We start from the raw sequence: 14,259 nt of genomic DNA, 5'->3' as shown, positions 1-14,259 counted from the left end.
TGTTTTATCTCTTTCTCTCTGTTCTCTCTCTCTGTGTCCCTGTAGCCAAACCCTTCACCTCCAAGGTGAAGCAGATGCGCTTACACAAGGAAGATTTTGAAATCTTGAAGGTGATTGGTCGAGGAGCGTTCGGAGAGGTATGTATCTCAACCCTTACCAAATGTTTTTCCACGTTTGTTTAATATCTGCTTGCGGGAACGCATTCTGATTCTCATAACAAATATGCTTCTCATAAAATCAGCATTATACAACGAGGCGACGGTGCGTTTATTTCCTTAAGACACGGCAAGGAAAGAATTCCTCCATCACTTCTCCTAAAGGCCTGAGGGTAGATGTAGATGATGTAGGCACTGGGGAATGTTGAGTAGACAGGTAAAGGTGCCAGAAAACCCTGTGCTATTGAATTACGCAGTGAGATTGGGTTGTTCAGTATGGCTGGTGAACTGGGTGGTTGGAATGATGCCCAGTAGCAGAGCCCCCATGACTTGTTTAACAGACTTTTCATTGGAATCTTTATTTCACGGTGAATGAGAAAACAGACCCATTGCCACTCAGCCCGTGCCAAGCATGCCCATTCGCTTTTTACTGCGTGACCCAGACGCACCCCCCCCCCCCCCCCCCCCCCCCCCCGCTACTCATATGCCTCGAATTAGTTCAGTTAAAAAGTATCAGAGCCCCTCTGTCTTTATCAGTCGCACCTCAGTCCTCGCAAACAGGACTTTAAAACTTCTGCCCAGATACCATACGTTGCCATGCTCCGTCATTCTCTTATGGAACAGCCGCAACAACGATTGCCTTTACTCTCTCTAAAAACTTACTTGGAATGCATACTCAAAGTTTGATTAAGTACCTTCGTACTTGTGCTCATTTTGACACGATTGATTGTTTAAGTACAATTTGTACTCGTTCTTATTTTGACATGATTGATCCACATTAGCCATGAACCTGTTTTAGTTGTGTGTGTGTGTGTTTTTTTTTTTCCAGAACAAGACAGAGAAGGCTTTGAAAAGTATTTCTTATGATTGCGTTGCTACATTACGAAAATGAACTAAATAAATTAAAGAAAAAAAAAGAAAGCCCTTTGGGCTGGTTTTCCTAGTGAAACTCAAATGAGTTTTAAAGGCAGAGCCAAGAACGATGCTTCCCCCTCCCTGATAAAATCACAGAGGGGATGGTGGCGGTGTTACAGGAACATCAGCTTTTGCATTTTTTTCACTGTCTCAGTTCTCGCTCCACCTCATTTAATAGACTGCGGACAGTTCAAGCAGGCTGTGTTGCTACAACATGGGCCTTGTGTGTGTGTGTGTGTGAGTGTGGACATGTTTTGCTGGTTAAAGTCTCCTGCAGTCAGAGAATTCCTGAAAGGAGGTCTTTTTTTTTAAATAAGAAATCTTAGATGTTGAGTCATTTGGCTGTTTTTTTTTTTTTTTTTGAAAACTTTCAAATCTGGTTTCCAGAATTTTCTTGTTTACAACACGTCACAAAAAGGTTATTCAGTAGTTATAGAAGTCTCATTTATGGCTAGTATGTCAGTGCCTTGTTCAATCAAATGTGCAAGAGACCTACACAGTGCGCAAGTGTCGTGTTATACAAGACCTTAAAAGGCGACATTCTTTGACCAGATTGTGGCTAGGATAATTTCGTTTTAACAGTAATTTGGTGAGCGCTTTAGAGGCTGCTTTGATTGAACAGGTGGTGCTACGCCTGGTTCCATTATCCAGAGGTTCTCAAAATAGCTCTTAAACACCTTTGCAATGCCTTTAAAACCATCTTTGTCGATAATATTGATAACAAAAAGATTTGAAACTGTGACTTGAACCTTCGTTTCACCTGATGGAGTCCTGAGGTGCATTTGAAGGGTCTGTTAAATTTTCCAGTTTGTGTTTTGATTAGGAATGGGTCACAGTAGTCAACTGTTTGCTTAGCGGTTGTGCTAATTTTGATCGCCAGGAATGGGTATGGGATTTTGATGGAATGCATTGTTAGACTATGACTCATTAAAGCTTTAAACTTGTTGCCATCCACTCTTACTTATAGGTCATTTGTTGATACCAGCTGTTGATTAGAAGAATTAGACATGTTTAAATACGTCAACTCCGACCTTTACAAGCATTAAAAAAAAAAAAAAAAACTAATGGCGTTGTGTCTCTGTTATTCATGTATTCAGCACTAATTTTATACACACTTGATTCATGAGAGCACCAGGTCCACTAGTGTAGGTGCCTGGCATAGGATTTGCCCCAATCAAAAATATGTTCACTGTTCACTCCAGCAATCCAATGTATCTGAGAGTATATGGAAAAATATCCTCTATGAGCAGGTCTCAGAAGATTAGTTTGGTGTAAATTTTGTGGTAAGCAATAGAAGTAGAACATGGTCTCGGTCAGTAAATCGTGGCATCGGGTCTGGGGTCACATCCTGCAGTGGGTCAGAGTTCAGCGAGTGTCTCTTTGGCCCCCCTCCCCACTAACACTCTTCCTGTCCTTAGGTTGCAGTTGTGAAGGTGAAGAATGCAGACAAAGTGTTTGCAATGAAGATCCTCAACAAGTGGGAGATGCTAAAGAGGGCCGAGGTAAGCATCGTTTTTAAAAAGAGTCCTCACAACCCGAAGTGGTCTCATGAGCTCACAGGCAAAAAAAAAAAAAAAAAAAGCCAAAAACTCTCACAGCCGAAAAACACTCAGGTTTTGGTCTTGTGATCTCAGAATTTGATTGATCATTTCTAAAAAAAATGTGATTTGATCATTTTCAAACTAGCTAGAGTTTGAAAACTGGTAATCCTTGTACCGTGAGTTTAGATCCAGCGAGGTTACAGTATGTTGCTACAGTTCATTACAGCATTGATATACATGTGATCAGTTCCATTTAGAGAAATGTCATTTGGTGAAATATTTGACTGTGTGCTTTTCTCATTTACCCCTTCAATTCATCCAACCATTTATACTGTTCTCCCGAGGACTCATTCTTCACTTTCAGTAGGACAGAGTTGATCGCTCTTCCTTTACTGGAGACATGGGAAACTATTTAAAACAACAAACGAGTCACAACCTTATGCTAAACTGTCAAATGCGCACAGGTGAAAGAACAGAGGTTCTTTTCTATGCAGTGAGTTTTATAAGCACTGAAGGACTTCCGTGTTGAAGGCTGTTGGTGAAGTGTGGTTTCCTGTGACATTTTCTTTTTTTGCCCCCCCCCCCCCAGACGGCATGCTTTCGGGAGGAGCGGGATGTGCTGGTGAATGGGGATAGTCAGTGGATAACTACTCTGCACTATGCCTTTCAGGATGACAACAACCTGGTGAGTGATGGAACAGCAGTACATCTACTCTACATGGTGTTGTCATAAGCAACTTCCCCAATACTTGTGTCAGCAACTAGACAGTGACATAGAATGGGATATGAGGTGGTGAAGTTCTTTATGAAGGGCGGATACAGTTAGAAGACTCATATAAGACATTTAAGTGAAGATTCAAAGTGTACCGGTCCCAAAAGCCTTTAACAGACAGTGATTTTGTGATGACTTACGCATGCAGAAGAAGAATAATTCAGAATGACTCAATGAAGAGAGGAGAACATGAGGGACAGGTATGAAGAAAGAGCGAAACAATTTGATGGTGATGGTTACAGATACAGATTGCTGAGAAGGGAGTTAAAGATGAAAGGATGATGGAGGTGTGATGAATATAGCGTCTAGAAAGGAGGTGAAAGATATTTTCCCATCGATTGGGAGTGAAAGCAAGGAGCAGCTGAAGAGAATGAAGTAAGAAAGTAGACTGAAGGAGAAGAGAGTTGATTAGAAGACATTGACTGTCGTAGAGATCACTGATGAGCGGGAGTCAGAGACTGAGTGTGTGAGTGAGGAGAGTGAATTCTGGGTATGAGAAGATGAGACATAGACGAAGGCAGCCTTGGCTCATGTTCACTCTGTTATCTCTGTCTGTCTGTCTGTCTGTGTCTCTCTCTCTCTCTCTCTCTGGCCTCCTCCATTCCACTGTTCTCTTTGCAGTATCTGGTGATGGATTACTATGTGGGAGGGGACCTGCTGACTCTTCTCAGTAAGTTTGAGGACAGGCTTCCAGAGGACATGGCCAAGTTCTATCTGGCTGAGATGGTGCTGGCCATCGACTCTGTGCACCAGCTGCACTACGTCCACAGGTGAGCTGCTGTTTTCACCTATGTCACTGCTTTGTCCACGTCCTAACTCTGTCAGTCACAACTCGAAAATTCGAATTTTAAAATTCGAAATTTAGAATGTCTTTCCTCCTCGTTTGAATCTAAGGTGTGCCTTTAGTGTTGCTGGGATTCCTGGGTGTCTGTCTCCAGCTGTGACACAGGAAGTGGTGTCTTTAGCTCATTTGCATAATGACAGGCGCCAGTAGCGTGAGGTCCTGCTATGACTGATGTGTTTGAGCTTGTGGGGGGCGGGACTCTGGGTTTGCTGCCAAAAGCACTGATCCCACAGTGCACTGAAACACATACACACACACACACACACACACACACACACACTATAATATTCACACCACATTCTCTCTCTCTCTTTCTCTCTGTCTCTCTCTCTCTCTCTCTCTCTCTCTCTCACACTCACTCACACAAGCGAGCGCACACACACACACAAACACACAAGCATACACACACAGTTTCTATTCTAGGCTTGCTAATTGTATGCTGTTTTTGGGGGCTGTCTAAAAGGCTGATGGGGGTGAGCTTTGGGACAGTAATGATGGGTTTAGGGGTGTGGTCAGCTTCCCCTCTCACGAGACTTTGAAAGGCCCAGTTTGTGGAGGGTGGGGACAGTGTGCATGGGTCCCTGGAGGGAGGGTGTGTTTGCATGTGCGAGAGAGCAAGAGAATGTGTGTCTGTGTCAATATGTGGATAAGAGATAGAGCTGTGTAAATGTTAATTGGAGTGTGTCTCCTAGCATTCAAACGGGTCTATATATCTCATCATGGGAAAGTGAACACACTCGTCAAGCTTATTTCTGTTCTCTATGCAGCTGTGTGAAAATTCAGATAATCATATTGTTAGGAAATTTTATTATCCTGATACAGAAAACTGTGTTAAATCTTTGCGTTTGTGTTTTCTCGGTGTGTCTGGATCTGTCTGAATGAGTGATCTCATTACATTTTTCAGCACAAAGATTTAAGTGGTGTTAAGTGGCTGGACGTTGACTGTGTCCACTCACCAGACATTGTGCAGTCACATTTGAAGAATGTTACATGAAACTTCATCTGAATCTATGTATGTGTGTGTGATGTGTGACCACAGCATTCTGTGTGTGCACTGAGTTATTGATCAAAGCCATATGTGTGTTCCACTATTGATTAGTACCGTGTGTGTGTGTGTGAAGTGAAAACTCCTGTTCCACCCACTGATTTTTAACAGAGATAAACTTTAAGGCTTTTTTTTTTTTTTTTGTTAAAAGAAGTTCATAAGTAATATCTAGTCATGCATCCTGTAAATGTCACCAATCAAAATGACATGAAAATGAGAGAAGGGCTGGGTTGATTCCTGAGGCTAGAAGCCTTGTCATTTTGAAGTTGAACATTTGACGTCCTAAAGAGTTCTGCTTAAACCTGCATGGTAGTTGCTCTGGTAAGGACCAGGAACCTGCATTTGGCATGAGTGCAGTGTACCCTCCATTCTTATAGATGTTTTGGATGGCTGCAGAGAAACAGACCACTTATAGTTGATTTGAAGTCATTTTTACAAGCTCCAAGTGCCACTCTAGAATCTAGCTGGCCGTAAAGAGAAATAAAACATTGAGCGTGCAGAGTTTAAGCCTCTCTGTCCACTCTCTTTCCATGCCTCTATCTCTCTTTTTTCATTCTCCCTAAGGTAGGCATCAGGAAAGTCCAGATGGTGCTCACAGATGGGTCCTGTGGTCTTAAAGGAGATTACCTCCCTCCTTTTCGCAGCCCGCTGCTCTGTAAGACCACAGACAGCGACAAAGCAGCCCAGTTAGCGCCTACACTGTACCCCCTGCTGTCCCAGTGGCTCTCTGAGCCATTTAGATGACTGGTTCAGACTGGCTAGCAAGGAACTGTAGCACTTGTTAGCTAAGCTAAATGTAGACCCCAGTTTAGCTTTGCTCTTCTGTGCTGTTCTCTTAAAAAAAAGCTTACGTTTACAGATGTCCAACAGTGTGGAGTGAAGACTTAAACATGAAAGTACTTAAACATGGATTACACAGACTGTATTCTTATTCTTGGAAGTCAGTTTTGGCTCTGTGTCTGTGACCTCAATGCTTCCCTATGGACGATAGCTGAGTTAGCATTAGCAGGTTAGCGGTACAATAAGCTAAGCTGAGGAATCAATAGAGAAGGATCTTTTGTGTGATCTATGCCTGTTAGCGGCTCAGTGTTTTACTGACCCCTTAATTGGTTTATTGGGTTCTCCACTGCCTCATGTTGTTTGCTTTATGGTAATGGAGCAGAAGATTGAGAATCAGCAGCTCACAGCCAGAGCCAATCAGAGGAACAGAACGTGAATGGATGGAGTTTTTAGGCAGGTAACTATAGGGTGATGCAGACTGTGAGATATAGTCCTTGTTTGGGTGCTTGAGTGCACCAGTGAATTTGCTGAATTAGGAAGTCAGCAAATGCTTCATTTGAACATCGTACTATGGAATAGTGCAGCATTACAAAAGTGTAATCGAGGTCTCGGTTGTTAAAATAGCTGTTCAAGGAGCTTTAGATCAGAGATTCAGAAACAGGTCTGTCGCTTATGGAAGCCACTTCACAATTTTGACTGTAACCCAGTTCTTCTACCCTGACACACATACTTTCACAAAAACCTCACTCCAGAGCTAGTACGAAGGCAGGCCTTGTAGAGCATGAGCATACTTAGCAGCAGGGGGTGTCTGCCACACACAAACACACACACACACACACACACACACACACACACACACAAAAGTGTTTTAAAACTGAGCGAAATGCTACACTGTCTCATGTGGTAGCAGGCTTAATGATTAATGGTGTGCTGATGCTATGAACCCCCCTCTGTGAACACACTTACCTTAAAACTAGTTTGTGTGTGAGAGAAAATGTCTCTGACACCATAGTGGAAAGTTCTGTGTGAGGTGTGTTGTCTTTGTTATAAATGTGAATTATGATAAAGGTTGGGAAGTTTGAATGGGTGTGTCTACATGTGGTCACAATGTGTTTGCGGGTGGTGCAAATATCAGTGGCCAATAAGAAATAGGATCGCAGCTGAAAAACCTGAAACACAGCCAATAAGAATTGGTTCACAGCTGAAAAACCTGTTTTTTTTGCGTGTTGTATCACCAATCTGAAATATTTGTGTAGGTAAAAGCAGATCAGGTAATAGTGTGTTTAACCATAATTACACTGAGTGTTATTGAGTTGACATGAAGATGTAATGCATGTGATCTGTCCTTAATTGTGGTTACCCGCAGGCACAGTCTGAGAGAACAGTTGCTAAGAGATTTCATTTCAAACTTTTTCTTGACGGAGCGCAGAGGAGCACATGATGTTGAACTGAGGCCATAAAATTGTTCTTAGTTTCTGGGTTAACACCTGTGGTCTTCAGCTTGTTCTCATGCTTCCTTTAATGATGACATTTGGACTTTGATCTGTGACCCTTGTTGGGCACAGCTGAGCTTACTGGTCTGCCTGGGACCACCTGCCTTTCAGATCTTGCTGCTCTCTCTCACACAGACCTCCCGGTCTCAGGCTGTGTGTCAAATTTTCAGTTAAAACCAAATATGTATGCTTGTTATTGTATGTCATAGGGTGTGTTTGACGTACACATTTGCTTTTATCTCAGAGTTGTATATTTTTCAAAGCGAAAATAAGACATATTTTTTAGATGTGTGCGTCTGAACTGTTTCTCTGCTAAGCGCGGCTGGCAGTAACTGCGGAGAGAGCTCAGTCTTATGCTTAATGACTCTTAGAAGTGAAGGCATCCAAAACTCCAAAACACAAAACACTCATTCTCTCGCTTTCTCTAGAGGCTTGTCAATCACCTCCTCTGCTCCAACTGAGACCTCCAATTACACATCAACACCCGCTACAAACACCGCATAAGCAAAGGGAGACCCATAACTTGAAGTTGTTAACATGCAGTCTGTGCTGTTTCCATTGTATTACAGTTGGCTGAAAAATAACAGTAAACCGTTTATGTCAAAAGCGTTCAAAGTCATAGAACATTTTCAAACCCGCATGCCCACTATTGTTTTGTGGCCAGGTGAGAACATTCAACTCAGGGGTCAAAAGATTTGAGTGATCTGAGGTAGCCAGGGCCTGAAACCATGTTGAAGATTGAGCCCTCGTTCAAAATTTTCAAATAATTATCCATGTGTTGTAATGGTCTGTGTGTTTGTGTTTCTGTTTATCAGGGATATCAAACCAGACAACATTCTGATGGACATGAACGGTCACATCCGCTTGGCAGATTTTGGCTCCTGTCTCAAACTCATGGAGGATGGAACAGTGAGTCCAGATACTTCGTCGCTGCCGCGAACAGAGCAAAATCTTCCAGAGATTACCAGTCATAAGCGAGAGCAGTCACGTCCATGTAATGCGATTTGGGCCCAGTGCACTGTTTGGAGCCCTTATCGTGCCTCATTTACTCGAATTCCTCAAACCTGCACTTCCTTCCCAATGTCAGCATATTGTACGGTTTGAGCTCACAACTTAAGACTTGGTATACAACACAAGTTGAATGCCTACCTCTTTGTCTGCCTTTAGGTCCAATCTTCAGTTGCAGTAGGGACGCCTGACTACATCTCACCTGAAATCCTGCAGGCGATGGAGGACGGCAAGGGAAAGTACGGGCCAGAGTGTGACTGGTGGTCTCTTGGTGTCTGCATGTATGAGATGCTGTATGGAGAGACCCCCTTTTATGCTGAGTCACTGGTGGAAACCTACGGAAAGATTATGAACCATAAGGTAATGCCTCTGTTGTGAGAAGAGTTACTTTATTTTAAAAATTTTTTCTATGACTCAGTGTTCGGTATGGCACGAGTGGCTAGACTGTTAATGCGTTTTAAATCTTTTAAAAGTCTGATTTTACTCACAATTCATGAAAGATACATGCTGCATGATTTTGACGTACTTGTGTATGCGCTCCACCGAATTTGTGCTTTCAATGTTTTCTTTATGTTTTCTTTATCAAATGTATCTGGCTTAGACATCTCATCCCGATAGTGAGGTAAACATTTTAATTCTGAGGTTTTAAGTAGAGTATTTCATTGTAAGATTTTGTTAGTCTTTTTTTTGTATGGTTTGAACTACAGTGAACTTGGTCGTTACGTTTAGAAAGTCTTTATTCAGCCAAAGCTGTATATTAGTTCTGTGAGCTACTGTAAACTAGCTAGCTAAGGTTAGAATGTGATTGTCTATGTTAAAATAGTTTCATTTAACTTAGACCACAGCTTATTCCAGCTTCAGTACCATTGTAAGGAACTCAGCCTTGTGTGTCATTTCCCTCTCAGGAGCGTTTCCAGTTCCCTCTTAACGTGGCCGACGTTTCGGAGGAGGCCAAAGACCTGATCCGGCGACTCATTTGCTCCCGTGAGCACCGGCTTGGACAGAACGGCATCGAGGACTTCAAGCAGCACCCGTTCTTTTCGGGCATCGACTGGGAAAACATCCGTGCCTGCGAGGCCCCCTACATCCCTGAAGTCAGCAGCCCCACGGACACTTCCAACTTTGACGTGGATGACGACTGCCTCAAGAACTCAGTATGGATTGGTTTTTCTCCCAAAGTATTGAACAAGTTGTGTGATATCTGATCCAATGTATGTTATGACTTCATTGAGAGAGACCACCAGATGCTTCCATATATATATATATATATATATATATATATATATATATATATATATATATATATGTGTGTGTGTGTGTGTGTGTGTGTGTGTGTGAGAAATATGCAGAATATTAAAATTTTCTCATAATTTCCACGATAAGTTGCTTACTGAAGCTGTTTTAATCTTAGCATCTGCTATGGGTAGAAAGTGCCCTCTATTATGAGTATAGGATCCTGTATGCCATGGATAAAAGTGCCCTCAAATACATATGTGTGATATTATAGGTAACTTTGGCTTTTTAAAGTTTTTAATGTTTTCCATGTTCAGACGCATACTTTTGTATGTCCATTTGCTCTGGTACATGAAGCTCAAAGCTACATAACTTAGATGCACTAATAAGATCACACACTGAAGCATATAGCAAGGGTGGAATGAAGCTGTCAAAGACAGAGCCTCCAGTTTCACCTTAGAAAATGTTTTATCTCGTAAAACCGAGGCAAAGATGACCTTCTTTGAATGATTGGTGTCATGCACCTTTTTTTTTTTTTACTGATGCCTGTTTGAAACATGTTGCCTTTGTTTTATGAAACATTTTAGGAAACCATGCCCCCACCATCCCACACTGCCTTCTCTGGACATCACCTCCCATTTGTGGGCTTCACCTACACTAGTAATTGGTGAGTTACGAGCTGAACGTTAGAAAAGGTTATAAGAGTGGCTTATTGTTGTTGATTTTCAAGGCATCTATGTGGCAAAATAGTCCATAAAGCTATTTTGAGTCAGTGCCAATTTAGTTATGTCTACAGAATGCCTGCAGTGTTTCTGTGCAGACTGCCTGTTCAGTATTAGTAATGCCATTGGATATCTACTAACCGTATAGTTGGTATATAGTAGTAACATGTGGGTGAGGAGACCTCAGCCTCAGTTTATGTGAATCATGGCCTGACATAATTGAATGTAAGTTTTAGTTGAATGTTGTGGCTGGACCTTGTGATTAGCTCTCGTTTGGTCTTTGTCTGTGTGAATGTTTTAATGTTGTGGTGTTGACTGCTTTGTCCTGTGTGTGCAGCACGCTGTCTGACAGGGGGTGTTTGCGGGAGACTGTGGGCCTTACCCAGGTGGACGCCGGCCTGCAGCGCAGTCTGGAGGAGAGCCTGGCTTCAGAGGCCTACGAGAGGAGGATCCGCCGTCTGGAACAGGAGAAAACCGAGCTTAGCCGCAAGCTACAGGGTAAGCACCCGGGTACCCGGCCTCACACAGCACGATCTCAGACGCACGGACACACGGGCTCGTGTAATGATCCGTCCCGCTTCAGAACCTCTCCGTCCGGCAGCTGGACGTACACCAGGGTCAGAAGTCCTTCATTTGTCCTGTCCTGTCTTCCAGTCGAGCAGAACCGCTCACCCTGCCGTCTTTCTTTCCTTCTCTTGTCTCTCCCCAGAGTCCACCCAGACAGTGCAGGCTCTGCAGTACCCCAACACAGACACCCCACTCAGCGTTAACAAAGAGGTGGAGATCAGGAGCCTCAAGAGTGAGATTGACATCCTGAAGAAACAGATTGCAGGTGAGTTACGGATATGTAACATAGCAAAAATGATAAAACAGAGATCATCTAAACTCTTTTCACCATCCGTGTCACAAACCTTGAAACATAACGTTAGCTTTGTGGAAGAAAAGCGATCCGCTGTGTCATTGGGTAAACATTGAGTAGATGGGAAAGTCTGTGATTTAACATGTGCGTTTCAGACTCTGAACAACTGGAGCAGCAGCTGGAGGAAGCCAGTACAACTCGTAGAGATCTGGAGGACTCTTCCAAGCTCATCAAAACCTTGGAAAAACAGCTTAAAAGTGTCTCACAGGAAAAAGAAGATTTTCACAAGGTGTGTATGTGTTTGTGTGATTGTGCGTGCATATGCATGTTTATTCGGAAATTGTCTGTTGGCATATTATTTGCATAGCGTTGAATAAATAGGTCTTTATTTATTTTAACTGTTGTTCTGAAGTAGCGCTCTCTCTCTCTCTCTCTCTCTCTCTCTCTCTCTCTCTCTCTCTCTCTCTCTCTCTCTCTCCCTCTCTCTCTCTCTCTCTCGTCCCACTCACCGCGGCCCCTGTAGGAGCTTCTGGAAGCTATGGAGCGGCTGAAAGCTCAGGGGAAGGAGCTAAAGGAGGCGCACAGCCAGAGGAAGGTGGCCATGCAGGAGTTCTCGGAGATCAACGACCGACTCACCGAGCTACGCTCCCAAAAGCAGCGACTGGCCCGCCAACTCCGGGACAAGGAGGAGGAGATGGAGGGACTTTCTCAGAAAGTGGAGGCGTTACGGCTGGAGGTGCGCAAGGCCGAGAGGACCCGCAAAGAGGTGACAGCTCCTTTCTCCCCCATACCCTCTGACCATACATTAGAAAGTACACGTGTGTGTATGCAGTACCGTGTGAATGGGTGTCTTAATGTATGTTGTGAGCCATGGTGTGTGCTGTTTGCTCTCAGTTAGAGGGACAGGCTGAGGAGCAGATGGCTGAGGCCCAAAAGGAGAGGAAAGTGAGAGAAAGAGCTGAGCAGTACAGCAGACAGCTAGAGGAGGAACTGGAGGGAGTCAAGGTAGTACACCCATGTGTACACACGCACACACACACACACACACACACACCCACTGGAGTACCCACCAGCTCACTCAGTCCTGCTGTAACCCTGGTTTCTTGTGCTGGTGTGATGGCGACAGGAACAGAAGCAAGCAGAGGCGGGTCTCTCTGAGACGGCGGGGAACTGGGATCAGCAGCAGGAGGTGAGTCGACTGCGCACGGAGCTGGAAAGGAAAAGCGTTCAGCACGAGGAGGAGCTTAGCCGTAGAGAGACCCTTCACAGCGCAGAGATCAAAGGCCTTCGCAAAGAGCTACGCGATGCTGAAAGCCAGCAACTTGCCCTGCAGAAAGAGATCCTGATGCTTAAAGACAAGCTGGAGAAGACCCGCAGAGAAAGGTGTGTCTGTGTGTGTGTGTCTGTGTGTGTCTGTGTGTGTCTGTGTGTGTCTGTGTGTCTGTGCGTGTGTTTGTGTGTGTCTGTGTGTGTGTGTCTGTGTGTGTGTTTGTGTGTGTGTGTCTGTGTGTGTCTGTGTGTGTCTGTGTGTGTCTGTGTGTGTCTGTGTGTGTCTGTGTGTGTGTGTGTGTCTGTGTGTCTGTGTCTGTGTGTGTGTGTCTGTGCCTGTGCTTCAGGGAATGACTATATAAGGGTGTATCACACAGCGTCAACCACTGAACTTAATAGAAATACGAATGGCGAGGAAGGTTTCAACACCAATTCCAGATGCATGAAGTAATATCATGTCTACTGTAATAGTAGTTGTAGATATATGATGATAAACATATGTTGACATCTATAGATGTAACCCTGATATCCTAATGTCTACTGTGTTATTAATTAAAGAAAGTCTACTATAGAACTAGACTTTTAAAGAGGTTGGTCTAGGCCAAATCCAGCAACACCTCAACACTCTTCACAGGCCTTGCATGGTGGCCTTTATGCGATGAATTAGGTGTGTCTCAGACCAAAAACCTTGGCAGGAATGCCGTAGCCTCCCTCTACATTTTGTGGTGTATGTTTGTTCATGACATTGCTAACATGTATATCATGATGATGTTTGTGTATTTTTGTGTGTCCGTGTCCGTGTGTGCGTGTCTGTGTCCGTGTGCGCGCGTGCGTGCGTGTGTTTCTCTGTGTGTGATAGCCAAAGCGAAAGGGAGGAGTTTGAGGCTGAGTACAAGCAGAAGTATGACAGAGAAAGGGTTCTTCTGATGGAAGAGAATAAGAAACTCACTGCTGAGCTGGATAAGGTAAATGTTTTCTCTGATACTTACATACACATTCACAAACACTGAGAGATATACTTACTCATTGTTCATACACAGCAATAATCACGTGAGGTAACACACGCGCACGCACACACACACACACACACACACACTCACACGCACAGTTTTTACATCGATATTTACAACAATAGGGTTTCTGACTTGTTAGATCCTGTCTGTGTTTTCTCATGAAAACGCACTCTTTTTCCATTGAAATTCCTGCAATCAGACCATACCTTCAAACACACACACACACACGGAACTGTTTTTGGAATGCCAACTGTGTTTCTTGGACCAAAGCACAAATGAGAATAAGTTGGTAGCTCCCAAGTCAAATAAATGTATTGGAGTTCAGGCGTGTTGAATATAAAAGCAGTGTTTATTTTCATGGCCTGCCTATTAAACATTATGCATTTCATAAAAAATACCAGCAATGGGATAACACATGTTCAGACCAAGTTCCTGTTCATTTTCTCTTGAAATATTAACGTTGAAATTTTACTTGGAAGTGATTTAGAAACAGAAGTGGGAATAGTGACTTTTGGAAGGAATTGTTACAGAATGAGAGATGTTTTTAACAAAATAACATACTGATCAAACCCAATCATACAGGGCTAAAATGCCGGACTTGTCATTTCTA

General features: G+C 43.4%; 1 protein-coding gene across 3 annotated transcripts in view; it reads left to right on the top strand.

Moving 5' to 3' along the window:
* cdc42bpab (CDC42 binding protein kinase alpha (DMPK-like) b) overlaps positions 1 to 14,259 on the top strand; it is a 40,801-nt gene that overhangs the window by 13,482 nt on the left and 13,060 nt on the right. For all 3 annotated transcript variants that reach the window (XM_030770643.1, XM_030770642.1, XM_030770641.1), the window contains exons 2-16: positions 46 to 137; positions 2,489 to 2,572; positions 3,201 to 3,296; positions 4,005 to 4,153; positions 8,361 to 8,454; positions 8,713 to 8,913; positions 9,459 to 9,707; positions 10,374 to 10,453; positions 10,846 to 11,006; positions 11,218 to 11,340; positions 11,523 to 11,656; positions 11,891 to 12,133; positions 12,262 to 12,372; positions 12,503 to 12,750; positions 13,496 to 13,601. In XM_030770643.1, the coding sequence (XP_030626503.1) occupies positions 46 to 137; positions 2,489 to 2,572; positions 3,201 to 3,296; positions 4,005 to 4,153; positions 8,361 to 8,454; positions 8,713 to 8,913; positions 9,459 to 9,707; positions 10,374 to 10,453; positions 10,846 to 11,006; positions 11,218 to 11,340; positions 11,523 to 11,656; positions 11,891 to 12,133; positions 12,262 to 12,372; positions 12,503 to 12,750; positions 13,496 to 13,601 (2,171 nt within the window). The remainder of the gene's footprint in view (positions 1 to 45; positions 138 to 2,488; positions 2,573 to 3,200; positions 3,297 to 4,004; positions 4,154 to 8,360; positions 8,455 to 8,712; positions 8,914 to 9,458; positions 9,708 to 10,373; positions 10,454 to 10,845; positions 11,007 to 11,217; positions 11,341 to 11,522; positions 11,657 to 11,890; positions 12,134 to 12,261; positions 12,373 to 12,502; positions 12,751 to 13,495; positions 13,602 to 14,259) is intronic.

This window comes from Chanos chanos, chromosome 4 (assembly GCF_902362185.1).
Source record: "Chanos chanos chromosome 4, fChaCha1.1, whole genome shotgun sequence".
Lineage (NCBI taxonomy): Eukaryota > Metazoa > Chordata > Actinopteri > Gonorynchiformes > Chanidae > Chanos > Chanos chanos.
Note: the sequence above shows the minus strand (reverse complement) of the source record. Positions and strands in the feature narration are given on the sequence as shown.